Source organism: Bufo bufo, chromosome 3 (genome assembly GCF_905171765.1).
Source record: "Bufo bufo chromosome 3, aBufBuf1.1, whole genome shotgun sequence".
Classification (NCBI taxonomy): domain Eukaryota; kingdom Metazoa; phylum Chordata; class Amphibia; order Anura; family Bufonidae; genus Bufo; species Bufo bufo.
Genome location: NC_053391.1, coordinates 695,912,205 through 695,928,953, shown reverse-complemented (window position 1 = coordinate 695,928,953; position 16,749 = coordinate 695,912,205). Strand labels below are relative to the sequence as shown.

At 46.7% G+C, this 16,749-nt stretch overlaps 2 protein-coding genes across 7 annotated transcripts in view; one reads left to right on the top strand and one right to left on the bottom strand.

Annotated features, from left to right (window-relative positions):
• Positions 1-16,749, top strand: part of LOC120996578 — a 625,207-nt gene that overhangs the window by 377,653 nt on the left and 230,805 nt on the right. The window lies entirely within an intron of this gene.
• The window catches only part of LOC120996580 (zinc finger protein interacting with ribonucleoprotein K-like), a 655,167-nt gene that overhangs the window by 527,116 nt on the left and 111,302 nt on the right, over positions 1-16,749 (bottom strand). For 3 of the 6 annotated variants that reach the window (XM_040426597.1, XM_040426596.1, XM_040426595.1), the window contains exons 4-9: positions 8,446-8,569; positions 8,193-8,330; positions 7,938-8,075; positions 7,683-7,820; positions 7,430-7,567; positions 4,050-5,152 (exon numbers count right to left, since the gene is read on the bottom strand). In XM_040426597.1, coding sequence (XP_040282531.1) covers positions 4,353-5,152; positions 7,430-7,567; positions 7,683-7,820; positions 7,938-8,075; positions 8,193-8,330; positions 8,446-8,569 — 1,476 coding nt within the window. In that variant the 3' untranslated portion in view covers positions 4,050-4,352. Of the gene's footprint in view, positions 1-4,049; positions 5,153-7,429; positions 7,568-7,682; positions 7,821-7,937; positions 8,076-8,192; positions 8,331-8,445; positions 8,570-8,643; positions 8,812-8,923; positions 9,048-15,022; positions 15,162-16,749 lie in introns of those variants that run through there. The other 3 variants (XM_040426594.1, XM_040426598.1, XM_040426593.1) reach the window with 3 other exon arrangements.

The window sequence follows — 16,749 nt, the reverse complement described above, 5'->3', positions numbered from 1 at the left end:
GCGCTTTATGCGAGCGCTGCTTCCTCTCAATTACACGTCATCTTCTCTGGAGCAGCGGCATGGTGTAATTACAAGTAGTCCCTCCATTCATATGTCATTACACTGCCCTTCTGAGATGACAGTTTACTGAACAGCAAAAATTGCAATTTTCACTTTGCACCATCTGCTGTGAATTCATTTTTGCAAAACAGCTGTGGGGTCAAAACGCTCCCTATACAGGCTCGGACTGGCCCACAGGGGTACAGGGGAATCCCCCGGTGGGCCCCTAGTCTCCCACCCCCTGCACAAGTGGCACATAATACAGTAGACTTACTGCATTACATGCATATATATTTAATGTACAGCACCTGAACCGGCCTATGTTCATATAAAAAAACTTGTTAAAATATGTATTATATTTGAATGTATCCGTACGGTGGGCCCCCAAAATAAATTTTACTGGTGGGCCCTAGGTTCCCCAGTCCGACACTGTCCCTATACCCTTTGGTGAATTCTAAATGGGGTCATTTATTGGTGTTTTTATTTCACTTCAGAGCTTCTGCAGCTGTCAGCTAGTGCTGTATAAATGACCAAACCAGGACTCAAATGCACATGGTGCCTTTTCTTTTCTGAGCCCTGCCGTGTGCCCGTTACCCAACCCCTGAAATGCTCCCCCATATGCCCAGGCCCCTCACACACAATGTATTTACCTTGCTCCCCGGCACCTGCGTTGCTTCTGAAGCACGGGCGCCACTGCATCTCCGGCGTCGGGGGGGGGCGGGTTTAGCCAATAGCAGGCAGTGACGGGGATAAGCTTCACAAGGGAGGCTCATCCCCATCAACGCTTGTTATTGGCTGCCCCCCCCCCCCCCCCCGATGTTTTCATCCGCACGACAGGGAGATGCAGCAGCGGCCATGCTTTATGGGTGCTGGGAAGCGAGGTAAGTACATTGTGTGTGAGGGGGCCCAGGCATATGGGGGAGCATTTCAGAGGGGGAGAAAATGTGCAACAAATTGTGGGGTGATTTTTCTCCTGTTAACCTTGTTACCCCTTCTGAAAATGAAAACGTTGGGGCTATAGCAACAATTTATTGGAAAAAAAAATTAAAATTTATTTTCACAGCCCAGTGTTTCTAAATTCTATGACATGCCTGCGGGGACAAAGCACTCAATACATTGCTTGATAAATTCCTAGAGGGGTGTGGTTTCCAAACTGGGGTCAGTTATTGAGGGTTTCCACTGAGCGTGTACCTCAGGGTGTCTTCAAATGTAACATGGCACCCAAAAACCATTTCAGCAAAATCTGCCCTCCAAAAACCATGTGGCGCTCCTTCCTTCTGAGCTTCACAGTGTGCCCATACAGCATATGAGGTACTTCTGTAAACTGCAAAATCACAGTTAATAAATATTGAGGTTTGTTTTGCTGTGTTACAGAAAAAATGAATTAAAATGGAAAATCTGGATAGTGTGTATTATTTAAGTCCCTCAAAATCACTTCTGAACTGAAATGGTCCTAAAATTTCTTCTAAAATTCTAAGCTTTCTAAAGTCCTAAAAAAAATATAAAGAATTTACAAAATGAGCCAACATAAAGTAGACATATGGTGAATGGTAATTAATAACTATTTTGTGTGGTATCACTATGTCTTTAAAGGGCTCCGTGCCGGTGCTGCGAACCGCATACGGCAGTTCCGCAATACAAGGGTCACCAGCCGTGTGCATTCCGCATCACGTATACTGACCCATTCACTTGAATAGGTCCACAAATCTGGAGATGCTGTACGGAACGGAATCCAATGGAAGCTCTACGGAGTGCTTCTGTGGTGTTCATTTCCGTGCTTCCATTCCGCAAAAAGATAGAACTTTTTATATCTTTTTGCAGAACGAACGGATAGCGGACCCCATTCAAGTGAATGGGTATGCGATCCGCATGCGGCTGCCCCACGGTCGGTGCCCGTGCATTGCAGACCGCAATTTGAGGTCCACAGCACAGGCACGGAGCCCTTAAGTTCGTGTGCAAGAGGCCTAAAGAAAAGAAATTCAAATTTAGAAAATTACTAATTTTGCCACATTTTCTGTAAATTTAGGATTTTTTTTATAAATGAAAGGTAAAATACATCGACCCAAATTTACCACTAATGAAGTACGATCTGTCACAAAAACTCAGAATGGCCTGGATAAGTAAAAGCTTTTCAAAGTTATTATCACATAAAGTGATACACGTCAGATTCGCAAAAATAGGCTCGGTCTGGAAGTGGTTAAAAAAATATTTTTAAAAAAGATTGTTTTGTGTCGCCCCTGCACATGTTTCCCACTTATTTTCAATTTCATGGCAGTAGGGTAAGGTCAGATGTCCACAGGATCCACTTGCACTGTCTCCATCAAAAAATTGAGCAATTTATATTTTATAATTTTTTTTTGAAAATACCATTAAAAAATAAATAAAAAAAATCAATTAGAGGTTTTCATACCCACAGAAATATTACGTAAAGCAGTCTGCCAACAACATGCAGGCAACGCTATCTCTACACTATGTGTAGTAAAATACTGGGTCATTGAATTCAGGTGTGTCAATCAGTCCATTGCCACAGGTGTATAACATCCAGTATTGCGACCAAACACTTAGGCTCCATTCACAGGAACCTATGGCCTCAATGCACCTGTTGTGGACCGCAAACAACGGGTCCACAATACACGGGCACTGGCTGTGTGCACTCTGTGCTGCGGTGTGGACCCACTGACATGAAAGGGTTTGCGATCTTCAACATACAGCAAAAGACAGGACATGTATCTTTTACCGTATGTTGCGGATCACTGAACCATTCAAGTCAATGGGTCCTCACTGCGGCCCAGAGTGCACACGGACGGTGCCCGTGTATTGCGGACTGTTTGTGGTCCACAACATGGGCACGGAGGCCATACGTTTGTGTGACTGGGGCCTAACAATTAGAAATTCTGGAAGAGTTTAGTGAATGTGTTGCTCATCTCAGGTCCAACTACATCATCTCTACTCCCTGGATTTCCTTTAGTCCAGATGTAATGGGTCCTGTGTTGTCACAGATTTGCTCTTTCGAATAGCATGGATTGTGTCAAGTATTTGATATCAGAGAATGAAGTCCATTTGTCCTCGGTGTCTTCCATACTATGGGCTAACACTCACTGACCTCAGATAAATATCAGTGTCATTGGGATACGTAGCAGGTGTGGATCCGCTCTGTCACTTCAACAGATCTGTCTTGGTTCTACTCCCAAAGGTGTTATCTAAGTGGCCCCCTTTATGTTCACCCTTTAACCCCTATTTTCTCTGATGCAAGGGAACCACCAGGCCGTTACCTCTCTGAGTAGTCTTTGTTCAAGTGATGGTTGACCCACGGGGGTCAAGAGACACTGATGTGGAACACTAAAGGAACAAGTAAATCTTTAGTCAGGCTGAGGTCAGGGCAGGGAAAATTAGTGAAATCCAGTAAACAGTATGAGGTCACGGGGAGTAGAACAGGGTTAGTGCAAAGATCAGACATTGAAGTGTCAAAATGCAGGAAACAGGCAGGAGTCAGTACACAGAAAAAAATGGAAAGGTGCCTTAAAGAGGACCTTTCACCTGTATAAACTATGTTAACTGAGTATGCTGCCATATAGAGTGGCGCCCGGGGATCTCCCTGCACTTACTATTATCCCCGGGCGCCGCTCCGTTCTCCCGTTATGCCCTCTGGTACCTTTGCTCTGTAAGTTATAGTAGGCGGGTCTTCCCTTGTCCTGTGGGCGTCTCCTTCTCCTAGGCTGTAGCGCTGGCCAATCGCAGCGCACAGCTCACAGCCTGGGAGAAAAAAACCTCCCAGGCTGTGAGCTGTGCGCTGCGATTGGCCAGCGCTGCAGCCTAGGAGAAGGAGACGCCCACAGGACAAGGGAAGACACCGCCTACTATAACTTAAGGAGCAAAAGTACCGGAGCCTATAACGGGAGAACGGAGCGGCGCCCGGGGATAATAGTAAGTGCAGTGAGATCCCCGGGCGCCGCTCTATATGGCAGCATACTCAGTTAACATAGTTTATACAGGTGAAAGGTCCTCTTTAAGTACCTTTAGGTGGCTGTCCATTGGTCTGTAGGTCAGCCAGTTGTGGGAGAAGACCCCAGTACATCTTCCCACATGATAATATTCACCCTGCACTTACTACGCCCACTGATTTTTGTTGGTGACAGAACAGAGATCCACACTTGCCACATTTCCTACAATCTGAGCATTATAAATGGCTGTTTCCCTGTGCGAGTTCTCCAATACCCAACAACACCCGATTTCTGGATAAACATTTACAATGATTTGAACCTGAAAATGCCTTCTCTCTTGTAGGAATGCTCTGAAGTCTCTCAATAACATCCTTAACTGAAAAACAACTTCTTCCTTGCGTGAATTTGTAGATGACTCAAAAGATGTGATTTCTGGGAAAAACATTTCCCACATTCTGAACATGAATATGGCTTCACCCCTGTGTGGCTCCTCTGATGTTTCTCAAGATAATCTTTACGCATAAAGCATTTTCCACATTCCACGCATGAATATGGCTTCTCCCCAGTGTGGCTTCTCTGATGTCTAGAAAGATGTGAATGAGTTGTAAAGCACTTCCCACATTCTGAGCATGAGAACGGCTTCTCCCCTGTGTGACTTTTTAGATGTTCCGTAAAATGTGATTTACGACTAACACACTTCCCACATTCAGGACATGAAAATGACTTCTCTCCTGTGTGGCTTCTTAGATGATCTATAAAATTGGATTTCCTACTAAAATACTTGCCGCATTCAGGGCATATATATGGCATCTCCCCTGTGTGACTTCTTAGATGATCGGCAAGATGTGATTTTTGAGTCAACCACTTCCCACATTCAGGACATGGATGTGTATTCTTTCCCATGTGAAGTCTTTGATGTTTTCCAAGATCTGGTTTTGAACAAAAAGATTTCCCACATTCAGAACATAAAAAAGTTCTTTCATCTTTTGGAATTCTTGTATGTATGGATAGATGAGATTTCGTTTTGAATTGTTTCCCAGCTTCTAAACATTCAAAACTTTTACGAAGTCTGTGGACAGGCTCTTTCTTGCCAATCCGTGCTGGATTACCCTCTACTTCATAATAGGGAGATAAATAGAGATGTCCATAGGAACTTCTCATACTGTCTACACCTGGAAAAGAAACAAAATCATTGATATCATTGTAGTACCCCACTAGTAACTGTGATCCCCTCAATACTGCCCCCTGTGGTAACCCAGTAATAACAGTGACCCCCTCTAATACTGCCCCCTGTGGTAACCCAGTAATAACAGTGACCCCCTCTAATACTGCCCTTGTGGTAACACACTAATACCTGTGATCCCCTCCAATACTGCCCCCTGTGGTATCTCACTAATAACTGTGACCCCCTCCATTACTGCCACCTGTGGTAACCCACTAATAACTGTGATCCACTCAATACTGCTCCCTGTGGTACCTAACTGGTGACTATGACCCAATATGAGTATTTACCACCCTCTATTTTCTCTTGTTGAGACAGTTACTGTTCAAGTTACATACATGTTCTCCCAGTCTTCGCATTCTCATCTTATGTACCAACCTTTACGTGGCACAGCAGTGATTTGTTTGTCATCTTATATAATCAGTGATTTGACAACATTAAGCCCAGATAAACAACAAACATCAAACATTTCCCCAGGTCTATAGATTCCAGTCCCACTTTGGGAATGTTGGCACCACATCTCTATGCCCCTTAACCACTGAGTTCAAAATATGTAAATCAGTAGTGGGCGAGGGGGAGCCGGATTTTCAGGACTTATCAGCTGTACCATCTGGACCTGATGATTTGTCTATTTTACTGTTGTGACGGTCCAAGTGTCACGGTCCCTCCCGTGACAGAGGTTAGAAGACCTGAGAGACTGGCTGCACGTGCAGTTATCTGACAGCCTCTCTGTTTTCACTTGTTGCATTGTTGTTGTTGGTAATTACCACACCTCTTGTGTCAGGTGTAGCTTGTGGTAATTACTGCTCCTCTATTAAGTCTGGACTCACACCTCATACCATGCAGTTGATATTCTCTGCCTGGAGTTGGAAGAGCTGGTGTGTTGTCCTCATCTGAGTTCCTGCTCATCCATTTTCTATTGAAGATAAGTGTACTTCTCCTTGTATTGTGTTGTTCCCATTTGCTTCTTGTTTACTAGGCCTCAGGGAGACGTTGGTTCGTTCATCTGGGAAGGAACCAGTAGTCTCAGACCCTGTCACTACTCCTAGGGCTATTCAGGGTTACCAGGGCCTAGGTTTACGGTGTATGAATATTCCCACCTTCAGGGTCTATTCATACTGTCAGGAGTCAGGGCTAGGTCTAGGGTTTCCACATGTGGTGACCGTTTCCCTTTTCCTAAGCATTGAGGCCTAGTTCCTGGTCTTTTTTCCTTCTGTTGTCTTTCTGGAGTTCCTCCCCTCCCCTTACATTGTGACACCAAGTGGAGATGCTGTGACTGGATTCTACACTTGTCCAAGATTTGTAGCTTCATTCATCTTTGGAAACAAGGAGTTAGGTTAGTGAATACATTGTCTATATGTGATGATCAGATGAGGGGCGAGTCTAGGTGATCCTCAATCCTGGACTCTCCTTTAGGGTTGTCACGATACCAAAATTTTGATTCGATTTCAATACCATAAAAAAGTATTGCGATAATCTATACTATTCGATACCATGAGAAAAAAATAAAACATAAAAAAAGCCCACAGCTTTTATTTTTTCTGTTACGGCGCTCACCACATAGGAGATATTTTTTTATATTTTAATAGTTTGGACATTTGGACGTGGCGATATGTAATATATTTATTTATTTTTTTATATATTTTCTATGTAAAATTGGGACAGGGAGTTATTTATACTTAATATTTAGATTATTATTTTTTTTACTATTTATTTAATAACTATTTCTCCCCTTAGGGGGTAGAACCCTTGTCCTATTCACCCTAATAGAGCTCTATTAGGGTGAATAGGATCTTACACTCTCCCTGCTGCCCTGTGCGGCACCTGAGGGGTTATCTGTTGCGGATCGCAGCTCCCTGTCATAGAGGTCGGGTGCCTGCTATTTGATTCTGCAGCCTCCTGTATCTGTATTAATGGGCGAGTTAACTTCATTGGTGGCACAGTGGCCACCTGCTCCTTCCCTCCTCCTGTCATTGGTGGCAGCATCGGCACAGGGGGAGGGAGAGAGACTCCTTCTCCCCTGTGCTGCCGAGGGAACATGGCGCGCGCTGAGAGCAGTGCGCGCCATGTTCTGTGATACTAGGCTGCACAGTAGCACAGCCTAGTATCGGTAAAAGGCAAATCCTGGTATCGAATTGATACCGGTACTAAAGTATCGATTGGGTATTGATAATTTCTACCCTGTGCAACCCTACTCTCCTTTATAATCGGAAAAGTCTCATCTTACCCAGTGATGTGAGGAGCTGGTGATTTTCCGTCAAGACGTCCTGATGATCCAGTGGGACATTCAGCTTCTCCCCTGGACAGTCCTGGGAATACAGAGGACTGGGACATCTCTCTGATGGATTTCTCTGACTGGATCCAACTATAGGAAATATACACAGTGACTGAATACATTGTCTATATGTGATGATCAGAAGATGGGCGAGTCTAGGTGACCCCCAAACCTGGACTCCTCTATGAGGAAGGTCTCCTCTTACCCAGTAATGTGAGGAGCTGGTGATTATCCGTCAAGACGTCCTGATGATCCAGTGGGACATACGGCTTCTCCTCTAGACAGTCCTGGGAATACAGAGGACTGGGACATCTCTCTGGTGGATTTCTCTGACTGGATCCATCTATAGGAAATATACACAGAGACTGAATACATTTTCTATATGTGATGATCAGATGAGGGGTGAGTCTAGGTGACCCCCAAACCTGGACTCTCCTCTATGAGGAAGGTCTCCTCTTACCCAGTAATGTAAGGAGCTGGTGATTATCCGTCAAGACGTCCTGATGATCCAATGGGACATTCGGCTTCTCCTCTGGACATTCCTGGGGACATAGAGGACTAGGACATCTCTCTGGTGGATCTCTCTGACTGGATCCATCTATAGGAAATATACACAGAGACTGAATACATTGTCTATATGTGATGATCAGATGAGGGGCGAGTCTAGGTGAGCCCCAAACCTGGACTCTCCTCTATGAGGAAGGTCTCCTCTTACCCAGTGATGTGAGGAGCTGGTGATTATCCGTCAAGACGTCCCGATGATCCAATGGGACATTCGGCTTCTCCTTTGGACATTCCTGGGAATACAGAGGACTGGGACATCTCTCTGGTGGATTTCTCTGACTGGATCCATCTATAGGAAATATACACAGTGACTGAATACATTGTCTATATGTGATGATCAGAGGAGGGGTGAGTCTAGGTGACCCCTAAACCTGGTCTCTATAATCAAGAAGGTCTCCTCTTACCCAGTGACGTGAGGCGCTGGTGATTCTCCATCATGACATCTTTGTACTGATCCTTGTGTTCTTCTAAATACTCCCACTCCTCGATGGAGAAATAGACAGCAACATCCTGACACCTTATAGGAACCTGACAACACAATGATACAGTCATTACCAGACACCTCCCTTGGTGTTATTGTATAATGTCCCAGCAGCGCTCACCTCTCCGCTCAGCAGGTCAGTGATCCTGTTGGTAAGTTCTAGGATCTTCTGCTCATGTATCAGTGAATGAGGTGGAGGTTCGGTGATGGGTCTCTGGGTCTTTTTCCGTCCTCCTGACGCACGAGGTGTCACATTCTCATCAGACGACTTCTTCACTACTGTGTAATCCTGTGTATGAGGAGACGCCGATCACTACAGAGATTCTGAGAAGCCTCCACCTTTCCAGACATTTACCTGGTTTATTACTAGAGATAAGAGTGACGTCATGTGAGACTCTCACCTCTCCAGTTATCAAGGAGATGATCTCTAGGGTGAGGTCTAATATCCTTGTAGCCACGAGGTATCGGTCCTGGTCCATCCTTGGTGGATCATTGATGGAAAGAACCATCATCTTACAAAAATATCTGAGGGGAAACAGAGGATTGAGGGTAAAATCCCATTAGGAAGAAGATCTTACATGAAGTATATAGTCACTTATTATAAAGGACTACTACTCCTACCACACAACGGAGGGGACATACATTGCTGATCATAATATGATATTTAATCACCCACCGCTGCGATAAAGTAAATATAGCATTCCGCTGCTAATGCATAGGATATTCATGTTGGCTGACCATGTGTATGGGTGCTCCTGACTCTCCCCAACGGCAGGTGTCAGGGTAGTGCAGTCAGGCAGTTGGATTTCAACATGCCCGATCCTTTAAGAGGACTAAAACAAGTGCAAAATAAACTGGAGAAATTTCAGAGAGTCTCTCCTCCTTCCTTGCAGGCAGGAAGAACACGGGTTGCACACCCCACAGTTGGATGTGACCCCCAGGAGTGCACCTGCCCCATTTCTAGCTGCGTTCTCCCACAGGGCAGCATCCCGCGTGTTACAGGAAGAGGGGCAGAGTTGGGACCCTTTCCATATCTGTAATTTCTGGGGCAGCCAAGCCAGTGTGCGGACAGGGTGGGACGTCAGTATGTCTTCCCCGCCGTTTCTTGCAGGTGCCCGGCCTTTCTCCGAAGGGGACACTTCTAAACAAGATGAGTCTGAACAAGTTTTTCGCAAGGTTAAAGCTCTGAGATTGAAGGAAGTTACGGAGCCGATGACTCTCCCAAGGACGCAGTGAATGAAGATGCCCTCATCGAATTTCCACATAAAAAGATTAAAGTTCTTCAGAACTAGATAATTTGGGGATGCGCTCACTGTCCAGTCAACTGGACCTGAAAATTATTTTTGAACCAAGTTGGACAAAACCGGATAAAAACCCCAACTTTGGCTCCTGATTTCATGTCGTGTATAAGATTGTCCTCAAAGAATCGGAAGAACGTGGAATCCCCACATACGGTGGATAAACTGGTCGCCAAATTAGCCAAGAAGTCTGCGCTTCAAGCTGATGAATCTTTGCTCCTCAAAAGGATTGTCCCAAGAAAAGTATTTTACATTTTTCAAACCAGCACCTAGATCTGAATACGGCATGTGATGAAACTTTTAGTATGGCCAGTGAGTTCTCCAATAAAATCTGTATTTATAGCGCCTCCTCTTGTTTGTTCTTTTCCTTATTTCTCTGTCCACCCCACTAAGGTGGACGCACATTCTCCGTTCTACTCTTCCACTGCAGCAGAACGGACACGCCCCCTGAGCTCTGATAGGGCGAGAGCTGCTATGGAAAGGACACTCCTCCGGAGAAAGGACACGCCCCCTGAGCTCTGATAGGGCGAGAGCTGCTATGGAAAGGACACTCCTCCTGAGAAAGGACACGCCCCCTGAGCTCTGATAGGGCGAGAGCTTCTATGGAAAGGACACTCCTCCTGAGAAAGGACATGCCCCCTGAGCTCTGATAGGGCGAGAGCTGCTATGGAAAGGACACGCCCCCTGAGCTTCGATAGGTCGAGAGCTTCTATGGAAAGGACACTCCTCCTGAGCAAAGCCAATCAGTTGGAGCAATTACTGGGGAGATCTCTGGATCCATGTGAGGTACAGGACTGGTTGTGATGTCCTATATGATGTCTGATTGTCATTTATTACACTAATCACGGGATTACCACAGGAGAGGTCAATATGAGATTGGCAGGGTTCCCGAGAATCAGGGATCAACAGTATGAAGAGGCTGCGGCGCTCATTAAGCACTTTGGCCCCTATTCAATTGAATGGGCTGAGCTGTGATATCAACCACAGCCACTATGAAATGAACGGCGCTGTGCTTTGTATGCAGCGCTTGGCGTGGGGGGGGGGGGGGGGCCGGAAGTCGGACCCCTACTGATCTCCTCAAATTGATGACCTTTCTACATTCTAGGGAATTATTATCATACCCTCTTAAGGCACCTTTACACTTCTGTATGGGGACGAGAGATGGCCTTAGTGATCACTGCTCCCTATACTGTGGAGGAGATCTCTGCATGTAAATGTGTCTCCTCTACTGACGAGCAGACGACTGTCAGGAAGGAACGCTTCTGTATGGGGATGAGAGATGGCATTAGTGATCACCGCTACCTATACTGTGGAGGAGATCTCTGCATGTAAATGTGTCTCCTCTACTGACGAGCAGACGACTGTCAGGAAGGAACGCTTCTGTATGGGGACGAGCGATGGCATTAGTGATCACTGCTCCCTATACTGTGGAGGAGATCGCTGCATGTAAATATGTCTCCTCTACTGACGAGCAGGAGATTGTCAGGAAGGAACGCTTCTGTATGGGGACGAGCGATGACATTAGTGATCACCGCTCCCTATACTGTGGAGGAGATCGCTGCATGTAAATGTGTCTCCTCTACTGACGAGCAGACGACTGTCAGGAAGGAACGCTTCTGTATGGGGACGAGCGATGACATTAGTGATCACCACTCCCTATACTGTGGAGGAGATCGCTGCATGTAAATGTGTCTCCTCTACTGACGAGCAGGAGATTGTCAGGAAGGAACGCTTCTGTATGGGGACGAGCGATGGCATTAGTGATCACCACTCCCTATACTGTGGAGGAGATCTCTGCATGTAAATGTGTCTCCTCCACTGACGAGCAGACGACTGTCAGGAAGGAACGTTTCTGTATGAGGACGAGCGATGGCATTAGTGATCACCGCTCCCTATACTGTGGAGGAGATCGCTGCATGTAAATATGTCTCCTCCACTGACGAGCAGACGACTGTCAAGAAGGAACGCTTCTGTATGGGGACGAGCGATGGCATTAGTGATCACTGCTCCCTATACTGTGGAGGAGATCGCTGCCTGTAAATATGTCTCCTCCACTGACGAGCAGGAGATTGTCAGGAAGGAACACTTCTGTATGGGGACGAGCGATGGCATTAGTGATCACCACTCCCTATACTGTGGAGGAGATCTCTGCATGTAAATGTGTCTCCTCTACTGACGAGCAGACGACTGTCAGGAAGGAACGCTTCTGTATGGGGACGAGCGATGGCATTAGTAATCACTGCTCCCTATACTGTGGAGGAGATCTCTGCATGAAAATGTGTCTCCTCTACTGACGAGCAGACGACTGTCAGGAAGGAACGCTTCTGTACGGGGATGAGCGATGGCATTAGTGATCACTGCTCCTTGTACTGTGGAGGAGATCGCTGCATGTAAATGTGTCTCCTCTACTGACGAGCAGGAGATTGTCAGGAAGGAACGCTTCTGTATGAGGACGAGCGATGACATTAGTGATCACTGCTCCCTATACTGTGGAGGAGATCTCTGCATGTAAATGTGTCTCCTCTACTGACGAGCAGACAACTGTCAGGAAGGAACGCTTCTGTATGGGGATGAGCGATGGCATTAGTGATCACCGCTCCCTATACTGTGGAGGAGATCGCTGCATGTAAATATGTCTCCTCTACTGACGAGCAGACAACTGTCAGGAAGGAACGCTTCTGTATGGTGACGAGCGATGACATTAGTGATCACTGCTCCCTATACTGTGGAGGAGATCGCTGCATGTAAATGTGTCTCCTCTACTGACGAGCAGGAGATTGTCAGGAAGGAACGCTTCTGTATGGGGACGAGCGATGGCATTAGTGATCACCGCTCCCTATACTGTGGAGGAGATCGCTGCATGTAAATATGTCTCCTCTACTGACGAGCAGGAGATTGTCAGGAAGGAACGCTTCTGTATGGGGACGAGGAATGACATTAGTGATCACTGCTCCCTATACTGTGGAGGAGATCGCTGCATGTAAATGTGTCTCCTCTACTGACGAGCAGGAGATTGTCAGGAAGGAACGCTTCTGTATGGGGACGAGCGATGGCATTAGTGATCACCGCTCCCTATACTGTGGAGGAGATCGCTGCATGTAAATATGTCTCCTCTACTGACGAGCAGGAGATTGTCAGGAAGGAACGCTTCTGTATGGGGACGAGGAATGACATTAGTGATCACTGCTCCCTATACTGTGGAGGAGATCGCTGCATGTAAATGTGTCTCCTCTACTGACGAGCAGACGACTGTCAAGAAGGAACGCTTCTGTATGGGGACGAGCGATGGCATTAGTGATCACTGCTCCCTATACTGTGGAGGAGATCGCTGCATGTAAATGTGTCTCCTCTACTGACGAGCAGACGACTGTCAGGAAGGAACGCTTCTGTATGGGGACGAGGAATGACATTAGTGATCACTGCTCCCTATACTGTGGAGGAGATCGCTGCATGTAAATGTGTCTCCTCTACTGACGAGCAGGAGATTGTCAGGAAGGAACGCTTCTGTATGGGGACGAGCGATGACATTAGTGATCACTGCTCCCTATACTGTGGAGGAGATCACTGCATGTAAATGTGTCTCTTCCACTGACGAGCAGGAGACTGTCAGGAAGGAACGCTTCTGTATGGGGACGAGCGATGACATTAGTGATCACTGCTCCCTATACTGTGGAGGAGATCGCTGCATGTAAATGTGTCTCCTCTACTGACGAGCAGGAGATTGTCAGGAAGGAACGCTTCTGTATGGTGACGAGCGATGACATTAGTGATCACTGCTCCCTATACTGTGGAGGAGATCGCTGCATGTAAATGTGTCTCTTCCACTGACGAGCAGGAGACTGTCAGGAAGGAACGCTTCTGTATGGGGACGAGCGATGACATTAGTGATCACTGCTCCCTATACTGTGGAGGAGATCTCTGCATGTAAATGTGTCTCCTCTACTGACGAACAGACGACTGTCAGGAAGGAATGCTTCTGTATGAGGACGAGCGATGGCATTAGTGATCACCGCTCCCTATACTGTGGAGGAGATCGCTGCATGTAAATATGTCTCCTCTACTGACGAGCAGACGACTGTCAGGAAGGAACACTTCTGTATGAGGACGAGCGATGACATTAGTGATCACTGCTCCCTATACTGTGGAGGAGATCGCTGCATGTAAATGTGTCTCCTCTACTGACGAGCAGACGACTGTCAGGAAGGAACGCTTCTGTATGAGGACGAGCGATGACATTAGTGATCACTGCTCCCTATACTGTGGAGGAGATCGCTGCATGTAAATGTGTCTCCTCTACTGACGAGCAGGAGATTGTCAGGAAGGAACGCTTCTGTATGGGGACGAGCGATGACATTAGTGATCACTGCTCCCTATACTGTGGAGGAGATCGCTGCATGTAAATGTGTCTCCTCTACTGACGAGCAGGAGATTGTCAGGAAGGAACGCTTCTGTATGGGGACGAGCGATGGCATTAGTGATCACCGCTCCCTATACTGTGGAGGAGATCTCTGCATGTATGCATGTAAATGTGTCTCCTCTACTGACGAGCAGGAGATTGTCAGGAAGGAACGCTTCTGTATGGGGACGAGCGATGGCATTAGTGATCACCGCTCCCTATACTGTGGAGGAGATCGCTGCATGTAAATGTGTCTCCTCTACTGACGAGCAGACGACTGTCAGGAAGGAACGCTTCTGTATGGGGACGAGGAATGACATTAGTGATCACTGCTCCCTATACTGTGGAGGAGATCGCTGCATGTAAATGTGTCTCCTCCACTGACGAGCAGGAGATTGTCAGGAAGGAACGCTTCTGTATGGGGACGAGGAATGACATTAGTGATCACTGCTCCCTATACTGTGGAGGAGATCTCTGCATGTAAATGTGTCTCCTCTACTGACGAGCAGACGACTGTCAGGAAGGAACGCTTCTGTATGGTGACGAGCGATGGCATTAGTGATCACTGCTCCCTATACTGTGGAGGAGATCTCTGCATGTAAATGTGTCTCCTCTACTGACGAGCAGACGACTGTCAGGAAGGAACGCTTCTGTATGGTGACGAGTGATGGCATTAGTGATCACTGCTCCCCATACAGTGGAGGAGATCGCTGCATGTAAATGTGTCTCCTCCACTGACGAGCAGGCGATTGCTGGATAGGAATGAAGGGGAGAAGTGTGAACTGTGAGTGATTTTTTTCTCTTACCTAGACAGCCACAGGAATGGATCTTCTGCAGAGTAGATGAGTAGGAATATGTAGGTACATGTCCTTTAGATCGATGGTAGTGAGGAAATCGGCCAATAGAGTCAGAGTATCCAGGATATCTTCCATGCAAAACCTTTTCCTGCAAATAAATTAGAAATCCAAGTTCTATTACAGTTCTGGTTTGGGTACAAGGAACACTTTGGAATAGACGCCTAATCCGATTTCTGTAGAAGGTTCCTCTACCAATACCTTCTTGTGTAGGAACTGTAGAATGGACTCCTCTAAGCGAGCCGGTTTGACAGAAGACTGTCTTGGGGTGGTATAGAAGAGAATTCTATTTTGTAGTTATTTCTTATGTCTAGAAACCAGCGAGCCGTAATAAGACTCTTCCACCCACTGGTCGCTCATTGGCGTCAGAATTCAAGCTTTTTCTCAGAGACAGAAGAGTTCTTCCTCCCACCTCTTTAGCGGTTATAAACCCCATTGTCAGGAGTAGAACCTCGGACCTGAGGAGGAATGGTCTCCTCTACCCTGGGCCTGCCCCCTAGGTTTAAATCGGCCTCCTGACTAGCCACAAACGGAAGATTTCCATCTATGTTTTCCTGATTGGGACTTCCTCTTTTTTTCTGACAAATCCTCAAGGAGTCAAGTTCAAGCCCAAATAAGCACAGCTCGGGCTACAGGGGGAAAGTGCTGCTTTAGCTGCTCATATCCCCAGATTGGTAGCAGCTAGAGACATGGGCCTGGTCTTGTTTGAAAGTCCAGAATCACAGCATTAGCACAACACTAGCAGGAGATATCACAGTTAGAAATCGAGTCGGGAATAAACACGGTAATATCTGCATTTACTTTCACTTTCAGCTGCATCCACTGCCATCCCGATTTCTAACATATCTCCTGATGTAGTGAAGATAATGCTGTGATTCTGGTATTGTTTGAAAGCTTGAAATGCCAGAAAAACTGAAATATGAGCAGGTAAAGCCACCCTCCCTCTGCTGAAGGAGCAATTGGGCAAAACTGTTGGAAGGTTAAAAGGTTTTTCCAAGACTTAAATACTGACGACCTATGCTCAGGATATCAGTATCTGATCTGTGGGGGTCCGACACCCTGGACCACCGCCGATCAGCTATTTGAGAAGTCAGCGGTGCTCAGTGTAGCTCTGTGGCCTACTCTCAGCGTTTCCTAGGCCAGTGGCCACAGGTTCATCAGACAAGTGACCCAGGAGCAGCACTCACAGAAGGGCCAGTGCCTTCTCAAACAGCTGATCAGAGGAGGTCCTGGGAGTTGGACCCCCACTGATTAGATACTGATGACCGATCCAGATGATGGAATGGATATCAGCTGACCATGGTTAGATCCAGGGGCGGAGATACCGACCACAGGGGCCCAGCAAGGAAGGGGGCCCATCCCAGTGCCAGCAGAGGCATTATTTTTTATCTTATCATTTTTCATTCCCTACCTCTGCCAACAGGGTAACCTGGGCACCTTGGTGTGGAGATCGGGAGGGGGCAGAGTTTTTTTTTTTTGGGGGGGCTTGATTAGCACTTACTGTGAATCTGCTGCCCGTTTGTGTCTACACTCCATAGCTGAAGGACCTGCGATGACATCATAGTCATGTGATCTTTTCAGCAGTGGAGGTAGGACCTGTGATGAGGTCACCGTCATGTGACCAGTGCAAAAAGAGGCAGCGCTCAGCAGTGGAGACCTGGGATGCCATGGAATGAATG